This window comes from Tachypleus tridentatus, chromosome 6 (genome assembly GCF_004210375.1).
Source record: "Tachypleus tridentatus isolate NWPU-2018 chromosome 6, ASM421037v1, whole genome shotgun sequence".
In the NCBI taxonomy this organism is placed as follows: Eukaryota; Metazoa; Arthropoda; class Merostomata; order Xiphosura; family Limulidae; genus Tachypleus; species Tachypleus tridentatus.
In genome coordinates, this window is record NC_134830.1 from 159,465,587 (window position 1) to 159,489,485 (window position 23,899).

Sequence of the window (23,899 nt, forward strand, 5' to 3'; positions counted from 1 at the left end):
ACCTGTATGGCACATTATGTGACACCAACTTAAGTGACCAATGGAGAGCAACCACTCAGCAGCACTTGGAACATCCATGACTACTCATATTCAAATAGTGGTACTGACTTTCACTTTTATACTTTTATAATATACAACAGCTCAAAGCGAGAAGTGTGTTCAACTGTAAATCACAAGTTCAAACCTTGGGCCTTCAACTTGCTTCTACTCTGTATGCTAATCACCAGGTCACATACTTCACTACTCACTCGCGTGTCACCACTCCACAAATCTCGGTCAGTCACTTGAACGTAAGACTGCTTGAAAACTCTGTAACTATTTCTTCTTCAGGATGTTTATTTTCCTTTCAAAACAAAACAGATAAATTATATTCTATCATAGTTCTAGGTCCTATAAAACAAACAGCAGTTTTTTCTTTATCTTACAGCCTTCAAATGAAACTTACAAAAAAGCTCAAAGATGTTTCTCTGTAGAACCAACATGAAATAACATAGTGTTACATTTGTTCAAAACACAGGCAGTTTTATTAATCCCAGAATGCTGTACACAGTGATTTACATTATACTGAAATCTAACATTTGTTTTTGTTTCACACAAGTTCAAGCATTCATGTGGAGATATTTAAGATTTATCAGCTTTTGACATCGTGGTAATTGTTGTAGAGGTGTTTGTGAAATACACAGAATGTTATAAAATGGTATTAAAAATACTAAACCTTCAATTGCGTGTGTAGATATTACCAGCCCATACATATTTAGCACTGAAATGACAGTGTTGAAAAATGTTTTATATGAAACCAGAAATCTATTGTTCACTTTACATTAAGTAAACAATAATTTTAAACATAGTGTGTTCAAAAATTCACATAAGTCGCAACTAATATTCAATCAAAAGACCATTTATTGATTTTATTTTACAATATATATATATTAGGTCTATATCAAATGATGTTTTCTCTAAGAAACCTTCTCGGTCAACACAACATATCCAGATGTTGGAATAAACTTGAAACATGTGAAAACTTAAAAGTTTAATTCAAATCTCACACACTTTGAAAAATATTGACATGTAAACAACAAAAAGACATCTTTGAAGTTAAGTGTTAGATGCAAGAAAACTTTAGTGAAAGTAAAATGACTTTTGAAGACTAAAGATCTTTCAAATACAGAATCTTAATGTTTCCTTGTTAGTGTTCAACAAGCACTAATCTAGTCACGTTTGAATGTGCAAAAACGTATGATCACAAATGAATTATTTTTAATTATTTCAAAAATAACTGTTGTATATTTGTTCAAATCCCAAGAAATTCAAGATGATTGTACAGAATATATTTCAAATGAGAATTAGGGACTGTGATAGGGAGATGGCATGGTATCTGGACTGTTTTCATGGACTGGACTTCCTGTATCAACAGCTGTTTTGGGCACACTTTGTTGACCACTGTAGTCAATATTGTCATAGATTCCTCTAGAGCCTAAGGAAAAAATAATAAAAGATTTTCTGTAATTATATCTAATTAATTTTCCTCAAAACATAATGATATTACAAAATAAAAAAAACAGCTGTATAATAAAAATTAATGTCATACACAAACTGCATGTTCTGTTACCACTTCACATTATGGTAAACCTGCTAAATGTGATATATGTACAACGTTTTTATGATAAACCCATGATGTCGCCCTTAGAAAGTATGTTAAGTTTACATCACAAAAAACAGCTAAATGCAACATAATTGCAGGTGCTAATATTGGTGTACACTACAAGGATAATACTATTAACTACACTCACGTTTGAAACTGTAAGTATCACGTCAATATTGAAGAATTTAAATTAGAAAAAAAAAAATGACACCACTATGGACCATCTAGTGTTCTTCCATATTATATAAAAACATCTCTACACTAACAGTTAAATTCCTTGCACAGAAAAAAAGCATAGAGTTTGGAATAGGTTCTGTTACCTAAAAATAAAGATATTTGGATGTATGAGATGTTCTGATCCACTAATGATCCATGGAGGATGATACAAACAATATAGTTGATTAGTCAAATTATCCAGCAGCTCAGTCTCTACACTATATTTGAAGCAGTAGGACTATTCCTTAAGACTATAAATAACAGCAGCTCAGTCTCTAAACTATATTTGAAGCAGTAGGACTATTCTTTAATACCATAAATAACAGCAGCTCAGTCTCTACACTATATTTGAAACAGTATGACTATTCCTTAAGACTATAAATAACAGCAGCTCAGTCTCTACACTATATTTGAAGCAGTAGGACTATTCTTTAATACTATAAATAACAGCAGCTCACAGTCTCTACACTATATTTGAAACAGTAGGACTATTCCTTAAGACTATAAATAACAGCAGCTCAGTCTCTACACTATATTTGAAACAGTAGGACTATTCCTTAAGACTATAAATAACAGCAGCTCAGTCTCTACACTATATTTGAAACAGTAGGACTATTCTTTAATACTATAAATAACAGCAGCTCAGTCTCTACACTATATTTGAAACAGTAGGACTATTCCTTAAGACTATAAATAACAGCAGCTCACAGTCTCTACACTATATTTGAAACAGTAGGACTATTCCTTAAGACTATAAATAACAGCAGCTCAGTCTCTACACTATATTTGAAACAGTAGGACTATTCTTTAAATCTATAAATAATAGCAGCTCAGTCTCTACACTATATTTGAAACTGTAGGACTATTCCTTAAGACTATAAATAACAGCAGCTCAGTCTCTACACTATATTTGAAACAGTCAGACTATTCCTTAAGACTATAAATAACAGCAGCTCAGTCTGTACACTATATTTGAAACAGTCAGACTATTCCTTAAGACTATAAATAACAGCAGCTCAGTCTGTATACTATATTTGAAACAGTAGGACTATTCCTTAAGACTATAAATAACAGCAGCTCAGTCTCTACACTATATTTGAAACAGTAGGACTATTCCTTAAGACTATAAATAACAGCAGCTCAGTCTCTACACTATATTTGAAACAGTAGGACTATTCTTTAATACTATAAATAACAGCAGCTCAGTCTCTACACTATATTTGAAACAGTAGGACTATTCCTTAAGACTATAAATAACAGCAGCTCACAGTCTCTACACTATATTTGAAACAGTAGGACTATTCCTTAAGACTATAAATAACAGCAGCTCAGTCTCTACACTATATTTGAAACAGTAGGACTATTCTTTAATACTATAAATAACAGCAGCTCAGTCTGTATACTATATTTGAAACAGTCAGACTATTCCTTAAGACTATAAATAACAGCAGCTCAGTCTCTACACTATATTTGAAACAGTCAGACTATTCCTTAAGACTATAAATAACAGCAGCTCAGTCTGTACACTATATTTGAAACAGTCAGACTATTCCTTAAGACTATAAGTAACAGCAGCTCAGTCTGTATACTATATTTGAAACAGTCAGACTATTCCTTAAGACTATAAATAACAGCAGCTCAGTCTGTATACTATATTTGAAACAGTCAGACTATTCCTTAAGACTATAAATAACAGCAGCTCAGTCTCTACACTATATTTGAAACAGTCAGACTATTCCTTAAGACTATAAATAACAGCAGCTCAGTCTCTATACTATATTTGAAACAGTCATACTATTCCTTAAGACTATAAATAACAGCAGCTCAGTCTCTACACTATGAAACAGTCAGACTATTCCTTAAGACTATAAATAACAGCAGCTCAGTCTGTATACTATATTTGAAACAGTCAGACTATTCCTTAAGACTATAAATAACAGCAGCTCAGTCTCTACACTATATTTGAAACAGTCAGACTATTCCTTAAGACTATAAATAACAGCAGCTCAGTCTCTATACTATATTTGAAACAGTCATACTATTCTTTAATACTATAAATAACAGCAGCTCAGTCTGTATACTATATTTGAAACAGTCAGACTATTCCTTAAGACTATAAATAACAGCAGCTCAGTCTCTACACTATATTTGAAACAGTCAGACTATTCCTTAAGACTATAAATAACAGCAGCTCAGTCTCTATACTATATTTGAAACAGTCAGACTATTCCTTAAGACTATAAATAACAGCAGCTCAGTCTGTACACTATATTTGAAACAGTCAGACTATTCCTTAAGACTATAAATAACAGCAGCTCAGTCTGTATACTATATTTGAAACAGTCAGACTATTCCTTAAGACTATAAATAACAGCAGCTCAGTCTGTATACTATATTTGAAACAGTCAGACTATTCCTTAAGACTATAAATAACAGCAGCTCAGTCTCTACACTATATTTGAAACAGTCAGACTATTCCTTAAGACTATAAATAACAGCAGCTCAGTCTCTATACTATATTTGAAACAGTCATACTATTCCTTAAGACTATAAATAACAGCAGCTCAGTCTCTACACTATGAAACAGTCAGACTATTCCTTAAGACTATAAATAACAGCAGCTCAGTCTCTACACTATATTTGAAACAGTCAGACTATTCCTTAAGACTATAAATAACAGCAGCTCAGTCTGTACACTATATTTGAAACAGTCAGACTATTCCTTAAGACTATAAGTAACAGCAGCTCAGTCTGTATACTATATTTGAAACAGTCAGACTATTCCTTAAGACTATAAATAACAGCAGCTCAGTCTGTATACTATATTTGAAACAGTCAGACTATTCCTTAAGACTATAAATAACAGCAGCTCAGTCTCTACACTATATTTGAAACAGTCAGACTATTCCTTAAGACTATAAATAACAGCAGCTCAGTCTCTATACTATATTTGAAACAGTCATACTATTCCTTAAGACTATAAATAACAGCAGCTCACAGTCTCTACACTATGAAACAGTCATACTATTCCTTAAGACTATAAATAACAGCAGCTCAGTCTCTACACTATGAAACAGTCAGACTATTCCTTAAGACTATAAATAACAGCAGCTCAGTCTCTACACTATATTTGAAACAGTCAGACTATTCCTTAAGACTATAAATAACAGCAGCTCAGTCTGTACACTATATTTGAAACAGTCAGACTATTCCTTAAGACTATAAATAACAGCAGCTCAGTCTCTATACTATATTTGAAACAGTCATACTATTCCTTAAGACTATAAATAACAGCAGCTCACAGTCTCTACACTATGAAATAGTCATACTATTCTTTAATACTATAAATAACAGCAGCTCAGTCTGTATACTATATTTGAAACAGTCAGACTATTCCTTAAGACTATAAATAACAGCAGCTCAGTCTGTATACTATATATGAAACAGTCGGACTATTCCTTAAGACTATGATTAACAGCTGGTTTCTGCTACAGATGTTATCAGGTGTCTATAGCTAAATTATTACTGGTAAAATGTGATTGCTTACAAAGGATTTCACTGATTATTTTGGGTTTATTGTGATTTCTAGTCTTCTTGAATTAAACTCCAAAACATCAATGAATAATGATGAAACATAACTAAGAATGGTCACATCTCAGTCACTTTGTGGTCACATCTCAGTCACTTTGTATAAATAAATAAATAAATATTTTTTTGATGTGCATACATCTGTGCAGATGTCACTGTTGTTATTTTCTTCATACCTTATTAGTAATACATGCTGTATGCATTTTTTTAGGGCTGTAATGAAAAATATATTTGACCTTCAATTTGTATAACTTAACGAGGACATCATCATAACTACTAGTTTATATTCAATTTAGAACCTTTTTATTTTACACATAAACCATATAATTGAAATAAAACATTCATATGTAGTTAAAACATATTATATAAAATAGTTCATGGTTTTATATTTTAATTTTGAAAAATGAATATTGTTTCCACATATATACTTGATGCTATACACAAGTTTGTATTGTAAGGTTACCATTTAAAATAACTACAACTAACTAAAGCAAAACAAATGTTTAATTAACCATTACTGTTCTGAGCAAACTAATAGTAATAGCCTTGTTAACTTTAACGTGTTATTCTGAAACCAAACACATAATAATTACAATAATATATATACACAGCAACATAAAATTCAATAACACCAGTAGTTTGATTAGAAGATAATTATTGATATTTCACTGTAACAAAGTTAAAAGTTTTATTATGAGTCACAATTTTAAAAACATTGCCGATTAATTAAACGTGTGCTTCGTGGCACGGGAGTAAAGAGTATATTTACAGAATCACTCCTCTTTCAATTTTAAAATTATTAGTGTATGTTTTATTCTGTCGTAACACTTTTAGATTTGTTTCTTAATTCAGTAAATTTTATTTACTGAAACAAAGACACATGAAACACAACTAAACAAAATACTACTAAAAATGAAAAAATCCAACACAATTTCACAAACACTTTATTCCTACCTACGTAAAACCACGTCACACACACCACAAATATACAGCATCCCCAAACCTCATAAACCAGATTGTCCATTATGACCAATAATGTCCACATATGAACCGTTTAATTACAATCTTGGTAAATACACAGCATGGGCATTCTCCAAATATGTAACATCAGCCAGCTCATTCAAAGACTCTTTTCATTTCAAGCTTAATTTCAAGCAACTTAATCATAAAGCCTTAATGGCCAGTTTTGATGTTATATTCCTCTTTACAGAAGTCCCAACTGCTGAAGCCTACAAGATAGCCTTAGAAATCTATATCCAAGACCTTAACACATCAATAAACATTCCCAGCAACCAATTACCAACCCTCATAGAATTCACCACGATGAAAACAAACTTCATGTTCAAAAACCACAACTATATACAAACAAATGGTCAAAACATGGACAACCCAGTATCACCAGTTCTAGCCAATATTTTTATGACACAAGTAGAAACACAAGCAATTAACACAGCATTACATCCACCACTATACTGGTACAGATATGTAGATAACACAGTTGTAGGATTCACATTTACAGAACACATACTTAATTTTTTCAATCACATTAACTCTATACATCCCAACATCAACTTCACATGTGAACAAGAAGAAAGCAATCAAATATCATTTCTGAACCTAAAAATTACAAGAACCGATACACAATTTAAAACGGTAATCCACCGAAAAATCACCCATACTGGACTATACATTCCTTGGGACTCAGCACATGAAACAAAACAAAAACTCAACATACTAAGAAACCAAATAAACACAGCCATAAAACTATGCTCACCAGATAAAATTAATGATGAATTAGACAAAATAAAACAATACTTCATCAACATCAATAAGTTTCCTCCACAAACCATAGAAAACATTATACGCACACACCTAGACAAAAAGCAAAATCAACTAACAAAAGTAAATATATCTCATGAATTAAAAAATCACGAAACCATATACTGCTGCATACCATATATTCCTGACATCAGCAGAAAAATAACCAACATTTGGCAAAAACTAGTAACAAAATATGACATTTCAGTTAATACCAAATTTATTCAAAAACCAGGCACAAAACTGAGGTCTATACTATGTAAAAACTACACTGACAAACACCACACCAACATTATTTATAAAATACAATGTGATAACTGCCACGACTTCTATATTGGAGAAACAAGTAGAAAAATGGAAACCAGATTCAAAGAACATGAAAAGTCACCTTCACAAGTTTTCGAACACTGCAAGCCAAATAAACATAACATAACCATAGAAAACACCCAAATACTAAATATAGAAACAAACATAAACAAACCCAAAATTAAAGAAGCCTTACTTATACAACAGCTCAAACCCAAAATAAACCAATATAAAGGAACGCCTTTATACCTATATTAAAAATAATATAATAAATAATAATAATAAAATAAATAATATAAAATTATATATTCAAACATCTAAGGACACCCTCTACATTCGGACACTCAGTTACACAACCCCCTTTCAAACATGTGGTCACCTTCCGGTCAGTTACCTCTTCCTTTCTTTGTGAACCTGACGATGACCAAAAAGGTCAAAACGTTGTTCACTCCTCAATGTAAAAAATTTTCTCAACCCAAACGAGCCATTTTTACATATATAGTAAATAATTTGATTAGTCATTTTCCTATAGTCCTCTAATTTTGATAATTAAATCTTGTACAGTACAATGTGAATTAGGCCTAACTATTGATCATGTCTTTCCTGGGGTACCCAGACAGGAATTAATGGATAACTTGTTTTTTTTTACAGAATAGTATTACTTTCAAAAGACAATCCCATATGAATATAATACAAAACTGTAGTTATAGACAACTCAATGCATATCAAAACAAGTTTACTAACCTGAAGGTACCCCTAGAATGTCGAGATCATTATAACGACCTCCCCTTTGCTGGAAGACTCTGAAGAGGATAAACACTGATACTACTCTGAGGATAAGATTCAAAATACACATTCTACAAATACAGTTAAGGAGATTTCGAAACATATAATAAATAAAAAATACTTTATAGTTTGTCACAATTTAGATGTTACAGCTTATAATTTATGATTTCATCTAGTTGTATAGATAAATTACCATTATTTAAAACCATTTTGCTCCATTCAAATGTTAAGAGCTAATCACTTCAAAGCAGTTTATCATCAATCAAGTTTTAATATTTAGTTTTATCTTAAGAAAAAAGAAGGAATAATAAAAACAGTTGTACCTGATTTGAGCTTCAAACTCCTGAATCCTGATCTACCTGCATGAAGATTTCCCGATCAGACTAACTCTCTCCCCTAAAATTTGTTCATAACTTACAAACATTGGAACTGTTAATTAATAAGTTATAATGCTTCAACTTTGTTATGTAGAATGAAATAAACTGAAAACCTTTAAAAGCAAAGGCAAAGAACAGATCACTTGAGTTTGGATAGTAACAGCCTATTTAGAAGCATTTATAGTGTACACAAATATTTAATTCAAGTCACGGAATCAAATGCACTATTTCTTTGATAACAAAGTGTGTGTGTGTGTGTGTGTGTGTGTGTGTGTGTGTGTGTGTGTGTGTGTATACACACAGTATTATTGGCTTAACGCTAAGCCTCAGGTTGAAGAAAAAACTGAAATTATTTCATTCAGAAGTTTGAGAAGTTGGAAGATCAATGGTCAGGAACTCTAGGAAGCCAGGGTTTGAGTCATGACTAAGTATCTAGTTTACACTTGCCTGAAACCAAAGTTGTTAGAAAAGAAAAAGTTGAAATGTCATGTGGTTTCATGGAAGAGAATTTTATATCCAAACAAAGTTATGTCAATTGATTCTAACTTTCAAGTGGGAACCATGCACCGACATCATACACATATTCAATTTAGCACGTGACTGTGCACTGGGTTTGCAATTAGATCAGAGAGATGTTAAATATAACACACTAGGTTTGAGACATCGTACATACCAAATCCAATTGATTTAATGTTAGTGTGCTAAGTTTCCATTGACATCAAACAGATATCCAATTATGACATCACTACACTAGCTTTATTTTGCACTGACATTGTATATATGACCAAGTTAATAACCTGCATACAATCTCAGCTTAACTTGTGTAAAATGGAACCTGTTTAAAGTACAGTGCAATCATAAAAATTTTATTCATGAAGACAGCATGTGAATTTACAGCTTTGGCAATCTCAGGTAGTTAAACATTACATTTTTGGACAACATGAGACCTAATGGTCCATTTAATAAACTACTAATAAATAATTTATGAAATAATCCTAAATTCAACCCTTACCATTTATGTATTTATCAAGCTTTCTCTTAAACTCACTTAGACTTATTGCCTCCACAACATCCAAAGGCCAACCACCCTGTTAGAAAAATAAAACTGTCTTAGCTGAAGATGACTCCTACTCAACTAATATTTATGCTATGTTTCCTGTTCCTACTATTCTCACTGTTAAATTAGAAAAATGATGATATATCATTATCATTTCCCTTTACAATCTTAAATATCTGAGTTAGATCCCTCCCCCAACTTTTTTTTTTCAACAGAATAATTTGAAAGATTTCAACCACTTCCTGTGTGACAACTCCTCTATCCCAGACATCATTCTAGTAATTATCTCTGAATCCTTTCCAGCAATTCAATGTCTTTTCTAAGGTATGGGACTCAAAATCTAATACAATATTCCAAATAATGATCTAACCCTAGTGACTTATACAATGGAATTATAACCTCTTTAGACTTATATTCAATATTTCTGTAAATACAACCAAAAATTCCATTTGTCCTATCACTAGTAACAACACACTGCTTGGATGGAATTAGAGAGTAATCGAATATTACACCAAAATTACTTTCCTTTACAACACTGTCTCTAAAAATATGAAAACTATAAAACAGTTTAATAGCAAACAGAATCTGTTACTTGTGGTTGTAAAAGATCACAGATAAAAAAAAAAAAAGTAAAAAGGATACCCAGCACTGAATTTGATTCCAAGCAACGTGTAATCTGGTGAGAAAGACAAAATGTAATGCTGTAAACAACAGAACGTTTATAAAACAAACAGAATTTAAAACTTGTTTATTTTTGACAGGTATATAGAGTATGGCATTTATGGTTATTTCACTTCACCAGGTTAACATGAATGGAATGATGTATTGTTTGTTGAAAATTAAGGAAAAAGCCATGCAATGGGCTATCTGTGGTCTGCCCACCATGGGTATCGAAACCCAGTTTCTAGCAGACATACTGCTGTACCTCTGACAACAAACACATTTTATGTTTTACATAACAGTGAAAATTGTTAACAACTGCCTTACACATGACAGAACGTTAATGAAAGGTTTTAAATAAATAAAGAGTTGAAACCTTAAAAGTCATTCTGGTAACATCATATAATGAAACTGTTCTAATATCCATACTGAAAAGTATCTGTAATCCTACTTACAGGTAAGGAATTAATTTGGAATATTAGGTTTCGACATAATACAAATATATGTACAGTAGTTGTGGAAAACAACAACCAAACTGTTGTTTAAACAATAAAATTAATATATTTAGCATTTAAATTATTAAAAATCCAAGTTCGTGATCAGATTTTGTGAAATTGTATAACAAAATATTATTGTTTAACTTTTTTCTTGTACAAATAATATGTAATATGTTTATAGACCTAATGTATATCATTATATACAAACTAGGTAAATTCCCCAAAAAGGAACTTTGTAGAGAAAGACCAATGAACACTAGAAACCACACACCACGAGTAGCACAAAGGCAAAAGCAAGAATATTTTTCATTAATATTTGCAACACGTGTTTCATAACTTATGATAAAAATCATTACTGATGTGTCCATTTTATCCATGGTGATTATAAAAAGATATGGTATTGAGAAGAAGTTAAAATTCTGAAAATAAATTTCAGTTGGGAAGCAGTGAGAAAAAGTTATTTGTTGGCCAAGATTAAAGTATTGGAATACAGAGTAGATATTTGCACTTTAGACTGTAAAAAACAATTTCTGGTTCATAAATACATAATTAAATATAATTTAAAATACTTGGAATTTTCTTAAGATAAAAATAACTAGTGCTTCAATGGAGAAAGCTCATTTAGTCTAGAAATGTTTAAATGAAATAAATGTTAAATCTGAGATATACAGTATTAAAATAAAAGATAAAACAAGATAATTGCTGCTATTATACACATGCAACCTTGATAAAAATACCTAGGTACTTAACTTTACATGTACCTTCAATCTCATAACACCCTCTTCAAGATACTAACACAATGTTAACCACTAAGTACCTATAAAGTTTAGTCAATTCTGTTGAAATAGCAAGGTAAAGAAACAGATCTCAATTATTTATTTTATACAGTAACACTGAATCATACAGAGGGATGCATGTTATATCAAAATGATTTTGAAAATGTTAATCATGTAACAACCATGGCTGATAGAAAAACAAGGATGCAACAGCATGTATCAGAACTACATGTTGACATTATTTTGTAGGTATTCTAATACCACTGAAAACTTATTGCTTTTATGTAGGATATGTTACATCTCTTTCAAGCATAAAGTATTCATAATCTCAGACCCATGGGATGCAAGATTTAGAATTTCCAGGATAGGGTCCATCTAGAAGGATACTTGCAACATACTGTTGCCCTGCTATGGTAAAAAAAAGTGCAGCAACTTGTAACAGCTGAAAATTTAAAAGCTCAAAGGTCAATGACAAAAGCCATCCACATTTCAGGTAAAGATGTTAAACAATCAACAAGACATCTTTCTGGAAACAAAATGGTCAGGTAAAGATGTGAAACAATCAACAAGACATCTTTCTGGACACAAAATGGTCAGGTAAAGATGTGAAACAATCAACAAGACATCTTTCTGGACACAAAATGGTCAGGTAAAGATGTGAAACAATCAACAAGACATCTTTCTGGAAACAAAATGGTCAGGTAAAGATGTGAAACAATCAACAAGACATCTTTCTGGACACAAAATGGTCAGGTAAAGATGTGAAACAATCAACAAGACATCTTTCTGGAAACAAAATGGTCAGGTAAAGATGTGAAACAATCAACAAGACATCTTTCTGGAAACAAAATGGTCAGGTAAAGATGTGAAACAATCAACAAGACATCTTTCTGGACACAAAATGGTCAGGTAAAGATGTGAAACAATCAACAAGACATCTTTCTGGAAACAAAATGGTCAGGTAAAGATGTGAAACAATCAACAAGACATCTTTCTGGACACAAAATGGTCAGGTAAAGATGTGAAACAATCAACAAGACATCTTTCTGGACACAAAATGGTCAGGTAAAGATGTGAAACAATCAACAAGACATCTTTCTGGACACAAAATGGTCAGGTAAAGATGTGAAACAATCAACAAGACATCTTTCTGGACACAAAATGGTCAGGTAAAGATGTGAAACAATCAACAAGACATCTTTCTGGACACAAAATGGTCAGGTAAAGATATGAAACAATCAACAAGACATCTTTCTGGACACAAAATGGTCAGGTAAAGATGTGAAACAATCAACAAGACATCTTTCTGGACACAAAATGGTCAGGTAAAGATGTGAAACAATCAACAAGACATCTTTCTGGACACAAAATGGTCAGGTAAAGATGTGAAACAATCAACAAGACATCTTTCTGGACACAAAATGGCACGAGTTCAATCACATATCATATACTTCAAGCAGCTGGAGCATGAAAGTGGTACTTATGCTATTCCATAACACATTTGTCAAGTCATAAGACACAGCAACTACGGAATGCTGTGCTACTAAACTACAGAAACAGTCAATCTCATGAAGGGATGAATATTGTGACTGAGACACACATGGCAGCCTTCTTGAAACGGGAACCCAGCTCTGAGATTCATCAGGCAGAGCAAGACCATATGTGGCAATATGAACTGTAACCAGGTTACAATGATTCAAAACCATTTTGATACACTATGAACCTCTCTGCTAAGTTCTGAAGAAAGACAGAAATTAACCTCCGTATTTCCATTAAAATAATGTTGTAATCACAAATATACAAATGGATAAACAAAGTTTGTACCTACTATGTGTGTTTTTATAATATAATGAAATGGTGGCGACATCTAGTAGAATAGAAATTGCATCTATCACTAAGGCCTGAAATAGAGGAAGATAACAGATTATAATAAACTTAAAATTCAAATAAGCGAATGGCATGAAAACTATATTTTGGAGAATGACAGAATAGATACAAAAATATTACATAGTTAAAATTTTGTACCTAACAAGAAGGAAAAAGGTTGTAACTTAAAATCAAACACCAAAATACCAGCGTCATTAGTTAGCACAAACTATTTTTGTTTGTTCAATCTAACATACAAAAGAAAGAGGGAAAGTCTTGTTTGTTTCACTAGTTTTTGGATGATTTAGAGTTTCCCAGAAATTAATTTTCAATTTTGTTCATCCGTCGAGGGAAACTGACAATTTCTAGCATCGACGAAGTGTGTGTTTGTAAAACTTAACTGTTCAGATCATAACGTTAGGAATTCTTTATTGGTAAATTAAATACTTTTGACACTATCACATATATGTGTATTTAACATTTAAATCTAGCAATAATTGTTTATTTTACCACAGTATAAAAATAGATTTGAAAGCTAAAGTTTGTAATCTAAAGGTTCTTAACTATATTAAAACCAAGGTAATTGATACAAGAACTTACCATAAAGACTGGTTCATCAGAATCTTTCCATTGAAGACTCCATAACAAACATCCCACAAAAATTAAGTTATAGTATAGGTATGAATAGGGAAGCCAAGGACTTTGAAGAGCCCTTAATGTAAATATAAACAGAATACTCATTACATAAAATATTTTTTCAGATTATCTTAATTCTGTGTCTACATGCAGAATTATCTAATATTTTCCATTAAATTTTAACTCAGTTATATCTGGTTTAATTACTTATTTACATTTACGATTCATGGAAAGAAATGGTTAAACTGCTCTATTCAATCCATTGTGAACTTTTTCCATAGACAACATCATAAGCTATTGTTTAAAAACATTTTACACAACTAGAACAAGAAACTCCTAGTACTTACTAGAACATACCAATAAATATAGTTGAAACAACATTTGCAGAAGATATTCAAGTAAGATTTTGTGCCTGATGTTAAGAATTTTATCAGGAAAACATGTAGATGCTTGTAATGTGAAAGATACAATAGACTTCTTAAGTATCACACTATACTTAACTGAACCATAAAGTCCTCAATGATACAGCAGTACCCTTTACTTTGTTTTTCAGAGCTAACAGGGTATATATTTGTACAATTTCCTTAGTTAATGGTTCATAGCTCCCATTGATGTTAAACATAAACAAGTTTTATATAAAAACAAATACAGTTAAAACTGCATACCTGCAATTCTGTTAATATGCATTTGAAAAGATGTAACATATTTCACACAATGTTTTCACTTTTATCATTACTTAACTAAGCACCCCAACCCAATTTTTTTAAAAGATTTTGTTTCTCTATAATTAAGCACAAAAAGCACACAAAAGGTTATCTGTGGAGGATGATATTTTGATATTTTAATTACCTATCCTCATATTTTACCAAAAAACTCACACAATTGACATATTTTATTTCAGTGATCTAAGTTGTTCCATTTTAATAATTTTTTAGATTTCTCATAATATGTTACACTACAAATTTTTTTTTCCACTTTGTGTATTACTATACAACACGTGTTATATTTTCAGACATTTGTTTAGAGGTTTTGTGCATCAGAAATACCTTTAAATGTCCTTTTTAATACTGTTATTGTTTCACCTGGTGGTCAGTTAATGTACACTACACCAGGTCATACGTAAGCCACTGGTTTTAAATAGCAGAACATAAAAAGCGACTGTCCTTCGCATTAATTTGGTAACCTAATTCCTTCAGCTGTATACAAACGTATGCCAATATAACCCATCATACCTTCCCGTAAGTGGTCATCCTTTCGTGCCATGTCATTCTTCTCCTCAGTGAATCAATTCTGGATACACCACTAGCTTAAAGAGTCAAATGTGCTCTTAAATAATAAGATCCAAAAAATTTTATTTAATGAAACGTTACAAAGTAATTGTATATCATGAAATAAAAACTTAGCTGAATCACAGATACTTATTTTAAAATCAGTGTGTAACATACTCACCACAGTGACAGGGTAAAGTGGATAAAGAAGACACCCAACATACTCGCCACAGTAACAGGGTAAAGTGGATAAAGAAGACACCCAACATACTCACCACAGTGATAGGATAAAGTGGATAAAGAAGACACCCAACATACTCATCACAGAGACAGGATAAAATGGTTAAAGAAGACACCCAACATACTCACCACAGTGACAGGATAAAGTGGATAAAGAAGACACCCAACATACTCACCACAGTGACAGGGTAAAGTGGATAAAGAAGACACCCAACATACTTATCACAGTGACAGGATAAAGTGGTTAAAGAAGACACCCAACATACTCATCACAGTGACAGGATAAAGTGGTTAAAGAAGACACCCAACATACTCACCACAGTGACAGGATAAAGTGGTTAAAGAAGACACCCAACATACTCACCACAGTGACAGGATAAAGTGGATAAAGAAGACACCCAACATACTCATCACAGTGACAGGATAAAGTGGTTAAAGAAGACACCCAACATACTTACCACAGTGACAGGATAAAGTGGATAAAGAAGACACCCAACATACTCACCACAGTGACAGGATAAAGTGGATAAAAAAGACACCCTATTCAGAAAAAGAAAGTACATATTAAATAACATGAATGATTAAAACAATCTTATTTCCTAAACACTTTCAGAAAACTTCAACTGGCTATTTCTAATAAAAAAAATGTTTCATTAAAAAATTAGCACATCCAGTCACTTGTAGTAAACCTTTGTGATAAAAGCAACTAACCATTATCAGATACTGTCCTACTACCTAGCTTGCTTAAGTGGAAACCATCTCTAACATACAGTTCACCTTTATCCTGAAACCTTTCTCACAGGTTCAACATCAGAGTCCATCTGTTGCTCCAAGCATATCCCTAACAATCTTTCATTTCATTCAAACCTTGGAACCAACAAAATAATTAATTTCCACATTTAGCACAATGGAACTCTCCCAAAACAGCACACATCTATTTCTATACCCTCACTTCTAAAGCAGCTCTTCAGAAATTTTACACAGCTCTTTTCAATTTACTTTTTCCAGCAATATTCGCTCCTACATTCACTATAGAAACCAAAAATTCATAGGTTTCAGCAACCACACTGTCAAAAGCACTAAGCGTCCTCTATTTTAGCACCAGACCTGGTGTCAACTTGTGATCTGAGGGTTGAGTTTGAAACCCTAACCATCAAAGATGCTCATTTTATATAGTTACTGACTGGGTGAGCCACCTTGGTGTAAAACTTCTTAGTTTATATAATTACTGGTCTACAAAGGTAAAACACAAAACACAAGCTTCAGCCTCTAGCAAACGAACTCTAGTTCTAGCATTTCTGGGCTTTCCACTAAAACCATTTGAATACATTGTTTGTCACTGTAAGCACTGATTAGCAAAAGGCTCAAATATACTAAAGACTAGTATACCTGAGTGCCAACTGAATTAGCCTCTATAGCCCTAGCATTTTTTACTAATGTACATTCTTGGAAACACAGTAGCTATTACCCTGTGTTTAAGGATGTCATACATTTCTGAAGATTTACAGAGTTTACCAAAACTGTTAATTGGTATATTGTCTATGTTTATTACTATGTAATATACTGAGGTAAGTTAACATCCTGATACAATGTATTTACAATCAACAATTAAACTATTAATTAGTACAACAACAACAAGAACTATTAATCTGAAGTTTTATATATATATATATTTGATTTAATATTTCAAAGTTTAAAGTACTGATTTCAAACTTACCTTCAGTGAAGCATTTGGAATATTCATTTTGCAGATGTCAATTAATACAAGACCGTTTAACAAACAGGACTAGAAGTCCAATAAAACATCCAAATGTAACTTAAAGACTTCAATGAGGCACAAATGCTAAAGAAAAAAATTTAAAATAGGATTTTGGAACACTGTATAAATAATTGTAGTTATAGTGATTATTTACTAGAACTAATATTACTTGTATTAGTAGAAGGCCTACTTGTAAATTATAATACCAGTATTATACTATCAACCTAGCACTAATGTAATAACATCTCAGATCAGTTAGCTCCACACACAGTTAACTGAATTGCTTAAAGAATCATTTTAAACTTACCAATTTCCACATTCACTGGCTATACATGAATATACCCTCTCAAACCATTCACAAATTACATAACGTAATAGTAAACATTTTTATATTAATTATATATAATTAAAAACAAAATATTTATTTCCTCACTTCTTACTACAAGTATACTTAGAATCACTTGATACGGTTTATGGTTTAAGTTTTTAATTTAAAATTACAAAAGCTATCTGTATTGTCTTTAAGTATCAGTACTGCTAACGGACAGTATTCGTAGAACATATAAAATAGTTAATAGTGCAAAAATCACAATCTCTTAACTTTTTTAAGTTCTACTTCTAACATTGACACTGAATAAACTGGGCACAAGACGTGATTTTACCTTATTCAGTATGGTCTACCAAAGTAACAACCAATTTTAAACCCAAGTGCAAGTTACAACAGTACAATTCAAACTTAAAAAAGACAACAATATACTCTTTCACTGTTTCAAGTGCTTGCCTTTATCGATACAGCAGTTACTTCGAAAGTTTAACTGAGTGAGAAATTGAAAGATTCAGTTGAACTAGATATTTTATATTTTCATGTTTAAAGTTCAGAAAAAAGAAGAGTTAATTTAATACTTTACTTACAGACTACACTTTCAACTCACACTGTCTACTTACTGTTTATAGCTAATAGAGGGCGTTAAGAAAATAAACCCAAAACCATAAAGCTCTATTAATAATTACCGTTTAGAGCTCTAAGTTTGATGAAAACGTGAAATGTTATATTTAAGACAAATAATGAACAGTTAAAGGGATACGATTGAGGTGTTAAAAACTTTAAAGGGAATTGATAGTGTAAGTGCATCGTCTTTTATCATACTTAACAATGAGCATAGTAAGTTTAGGGAAACAAGTATTTTATTTTTTTAGCATGGATGTTGACGTTTGGAATGAGTTAAAATAATGTCTGTGGACAACAAAGAATCTATTAGTCCATCTCAGCTCTACACCAAACAATAAAACAATTATTAAAGCCACCCTTTATGATTCGTATATATACCAAGCTTTCTTTCAATCTCGCGCAAATTTACTGCTCCCACAACATCTGAAGGTCCCCCTCGGTGGGATGAGCAGATAGTCCTTTGTGGCTTTGCTATAAGAAAACACACACACTCTGAAGGCCAATCTCAGTATATCAGTGGTCCCCAAAATGTGCACCGCGGCAAATTCACAGGGCCACCGCGGGATATTTCAAATTTTCGAGGGAAACCCAGCGATATTGGCATCTATCGGACACTGCGCGTACTACTAGCTTAAGGTAAGTTCACAGTTTTAACAATAGATTGCGCTACATTCTTTTCGATGACGTCCTCGAATGTTTGATATAACATTTTGTTTTCTTGCACTTTCGGCTACGCCAGTAACGTCTCGAACTTTTCGGCCCGACATGGCCAAGTGTGTTAAGGTGTTCGACTCGTAATCCGAGGGTCGCGGGTTCGAATCCCGGGTGCACCAAACATGCTCACGCTTTCAGCCGTGGGGGCGTTATAACGTGTCGGTCAATCCCACTATTCGTTGGTAAAAGAATAGCCCAAGAGTTGGCGGTGGGTGGTGATGACTAGCTGCCTTCCCTCTAGTCTTACACTTCTAAATTAGGAATGGCTAGCGCAGATAGTCCTCGAGTAGCTTTGTGCGAAATTCAAAACAAACCAAACAAACAATCTCGAACTTTTTCGTTTCTTAGATTTTATATATTGTCGACTCTACGGGTTCGTCAGTAATTGAAATAAATGAAGGGTGTGTAATCAAGTATCCGCGAGATTTACCGAAGTTCAGAGAATTATTTTGTTGATTTTTAGTTCTTGTGCATAAAAATGGAAAGATTATTGAACATTAATAAGAAGTGTGGGAATGAAGAAAAGGAAGGTGAAACACAGACTAGTGGCAAAGTTGTGGAGAAACGAAAATATCGGAAATATTACAATAGTTATCTAGATTTTGGTTTTACTACAGTGGATGCCAATCATGAAGAGTGTCTGCAGTGTGTATCATGTCTTAAAGTTTTGGTTCCAAAGTCTATGCTTCCAAGTAAACTAAAACACCACTTAGAGACCAATCATTTTAACATGGCTAGTAAATCCCGTGATTATTTTACCAGAAAGTTAAACAAATTGAAAGAACAAAGAGGTACATTTTTGAAACAAGCATCAATACCAAGCAATGCTTTGCTAGCATCCTACAAGAGTCGCAAAATGTAAAAAGCCTCACAACGTCACAGAAGAAATGATTTTACCGAAAGCAGTGGATATGGTAAATATTATGGTTGGTGAGTCTGCGTAAAGATTGCTTTCAAAGGTGTCTTTATCTAAAAATGCTATCAGTCATAGAATCCAACACATGGCTGAAAACCTCAACGATCAGCTAATTGAACAAAATGAAAGGGAAGGAATTCGGGTTACAGCTAGATGAGGCGACAGATAGTAACAAGGATGCTCATTTGACTTGCAACACATGGTTCGTGGATGGTGACTGTGAAAGAACTTCTCTCTTGTAAAATTACCACTGCAGGTACAAAGGCTCAAGACTTGTTTGAGACACTTTTATGTGTGAAAACAGCTTCGACTGGACTAGGTGCATTGGCGTCTGCACTAACGGTGGTCATGCTATGTCCGGCTGTTATGGAGGATTGTAGACACTCATGCGAAGCAAAGTTCTTGATGCACTGTGAATCCACTGTATAATCCACAGGGAAGTTCTTGTGTCAAAGCATCTGAGTCCTCCATTGAACATAGCCTTGGAAAGTGTGTTGAAAGTGGTGAACTTTATAAAAACTCGGCCACAGGAGGCGAGGTTTTTAAAAAACTGTGTAAGGATATGGGATCTGAGCACCTATCTTTATTGTATTACTATAGTTCGCGATGGCTCTCTCGTGGGATTGTATTGCCCTGTGTGTTCGAACTACGACAGGAACTCTACTCTTATCTCGAAGAAAAAGAAAATGAATATGCTAAAACTTCTTGGATACTGATTTTTTGCCAAAATTATCATACCTGTGCGATCTCTTTGAAAAACTGAATGCGTTGAATCTATCTCTGTAGGTAAGCAACGCGCACATTCTGAAACTCGCAGATAAGGTTTCAACTTTCAGAAGAAAAATTACTACTATGGAGAAGAAAAAATGAATGAAGATGGTAGCAAAGACTGTTTCCCCCTGTTGCAGCAATTTGTTACATCCAATGAAGTTGATTTGACCCACGAATTAAAATCTGTTTTTGAGGAGCACCTAACACAGCTCAGTGACTGGTTTGAAAACTACTTTCCAGATTATAAGGAGAAGTTTGCCTGGATCCAAGATCCATTTAAAGTCTATGGCTCCATCTGAATTTACCTCTGCAGAAGAAGAAACTCTTATTGAGCTGTTTTGTGACAAGACTTTAAAAACAAAATTTGGCAGCATGGAATTAACTGAGTTTTGTATATCAGTAAAAGATGAATATTCGCTACAAAGTGGTAAAGCTCAGCGAATCCTAATTCAATTTGTGATGTCATAGCTCTGCTTGAAGCTGGGTTTTCGGCGGTTGCTGAGATAAAAAGCAAGTACCGCGCAAAAATCAAAGTGGAACAAGAAATGAGGGTCCAATCTGATTCCAAGATTTGAGATGCTGTGCAGTGACTCACACATCCCATTGTTAATTGTTATTATTTAAATATGAAATACAAATACTGTTTTTACTTTCCGTTTACGTGTATTATTCTTTTCAAACGGCTACTAAGTTGTTAGGACATAAATACTAAAGTTGCTTAGACTTAACTACTTAATAAAAAAGAACTATTACGGTTTTTTCTTTTTTGCTTAGGGGTGCTGTGAAAAAATTGCTGAGACACTAAGCTCGCCGTGAACAGAAAAAGTTTGGGATACACTGCTCTGCATGAAAAATGAGTGTTTTAGTTGAAGACGGGTTCTACCTTGTTTAAATCTATATTTGTGCCCCTAGTTCTACAATTTTGATGTATCTATATTACTAATTCCTTTTACAATGTTAAACATTTCAATTAAATCCCCTCATACTCTTTTGTTTTCAAGAGAAAATATGTGGATCTTTCCTCACATGACAACCCCTTTATCCCAGGCACCATTTCAGTAACTCTCCTGTAAACCCTTTCCAACAATTCAATGTCTTTCCAAAGGTAAAAAAGAGCCCAATACTAAATACAATACTCCAAATATAGCCTAATCAGTGACCTATACAATGAAAATAAATCAAGTGTTCTATTCCCCTCGGTGGACTCAGCAGATAGCTCAATGTGGCTTTGCTATAAGAACACACAAACACACACACACACAATGAAAATAACCTGTTTAAACTTGTATTTAACATTTCTTTAGATACAATTTAAAATCTTATTTGCCTTACTACTAGCAATAACACGCTACTCGGATGGCTTAAGACTGATCGCCCATCACACCAAGAGCTTTTTTCCATGACACCGTTATTACCATCCGAATTATATTTATAATTCCCATTATGATAACCCATATGCATTATCTTACACGTATCATAATTAAAATCAATCTGCCATTTTTTGCTCAAATCATTAAGTCCATTTGTAAAGCATCCTCTCCATAGCCAGCAACAATCCAAGACCTTGATATCAGCAGCAGCTTTAAGTGACTTATTGACCTTCCTTCATCTATGTCATTAACGTAAAACAAAAAGAGCAAAGGTCATAAGACTGAGTCCTGAGGTACACCACTTGTAACATCAATCCAGTTTGACTGAACTCTATTTTTAACAACCCTCTACTTTCTTCCATCAAGTCACTCCTCCAGTTAGTTAACTTATCCTGCACACCCACATAAATAAGTTTCTTACAAGCCTTTTATGCGGCTCTGTTAAATACTTTCTGAATATCCAACTACAACACATCTACAACCCTACCTTCATCTACATATACAGTAGCATTTTCAAAGCATGACTTCGAATAATGTGGAAGCAACGAGTTTATGGGAGTTTACAAGAAAGCTTGATAAGTATATGAATGATGACACCTGGCTTTAGTTTTTTTAACTTAATTATTAATAATTTTAGTTTAGAAGATAGAACAGCAGAGATGGACAAATTTGTTTCCTGCTATTCTGGTTGTAGTAAAGTCGAGAATACGGTTTTATAGACAACTGATTTAATAAGGTGGTTGTTATTAAGCGCGCGCACAAATATATGCACCTGCACCAAAATACGCATGTGGGTGTCGCGGATTTAGGGAAATGTAGCTACACCCCCTTTTTGTATTGTTTGAAAACAAATTTATGTCACTTTTGACGTATTATTAAATATATGTACGATTTTTTCAAACAATACAAAAAAGTGGGTTAGCCACCCTTACCACACCTTCCTAAATCCACCAAAGTACAATTGTCAACCGACACACAGCTGTCCGATAGATGCCAACACACTCATAGTACGTTTATTGTATGCAATTATTTAAGTCCATGCTGAGAATAGCCTTTTACAGCCACATACTTAATAAGCACTCGAGCGATTCGACACTAAACTTCCCTCATAACAGTAAAACATTTTAAAAATACGTTTATAAAGATTGCAATCTTTACATTTTAAACTATAAATAGGATTTCTACAACGCACACTAATTTATATCTACTCTTAAATTATCCACTATACATGCTATATAGCATTTAGGTCATTCTAACAACAAGCTAGGTTTGAGAAATATAAAAGTGCTTAATATTCGTTGCTTTTGTATAATTAAACAACCGCATTTGTCTAAATAAATAACGTGATTTGGCAAAATTTGTGAAGTAAATAAAAAATACATGGAGAGTTTTATTCACCCCCCTGTTACTTGTTCGCAGTAGAATTTCTACGCAGGTTTCTAAATAAATCTATTCTGAGCCTTCGTATAAAGTATGGAAATAGTTTGAGAAATTTATCAGGCGTTTAGAAACGTGAACATTTATTGAATGTATAGCTGACTGCTGTAGTATAAGTTGGTTTTATTATTGTATTAATCACTACTTACCGTTTTCTATATCTAAGGCTTCTGAAAACTGGTATCGTTTAAGAATCCCCTAGACTTCTACTAATGTTTTAGTATCACCCTTTATATACTATCTTCGAAAA

The 23,899-nt window shown here is 33.0% G+C and overlaps 2 protein-coding genes across 7 annotated transcripts in view; both read right to left on the reverse strand.

Annotated features, from left to right (window-relative positions):
• LOC143254266 (rap1 GTPase-activating protein 1-like) overlaps positions 1-23,899 on the reverse strand; it is a 191,988-nt gene that overhangs the window by 96,231 nt on the left and 71,858 nt on the right. The window lies entirely within an intron of this gene.
• LOC143254265 (type-1 angiotensin II receptor-associated protein-like) lies at positions 878-18,455 on the reverse strand. 4 transcript variants are annotated; one of them, XM_076509148.1, is made up of 8 exons: positions 18,405-18,455; positions 17,451-17,576; positions 16,239-16,273; positions 14,190-14,301; positions 13,552-13,624; positions 10,433-10,466; positions 8,315-8,427; positions 878-1,474 (listed from the first exon to the last, which is right to left on the reverse strand). In XM_076509148.1, the coding sequence occupies exons 2-8, from the start codon at positions 17,475-17,477 to the stop codon at positions 1,344-1,346; spliced, it is 525 nt and encodes a 174-aa protein (XP_076365263.1). In that variant the 5' UTR covers positions 17,478-17,576; positions 18,405-18,455; the 3' UTR covers positions 878-1,343. The 4 variants fall into 4 exon arrangements, with proteins under 4 accessions (XP_076365263.1, XP_076365264.1, XP_076365265.1 ...); XM_076509149.1 differs by having other exon boundaries at positions 18,274-18,413; XM_076509150.1 differs by lacking the exon at positions 18,405-18,455 and adding an exon at positions 18,155-18,173.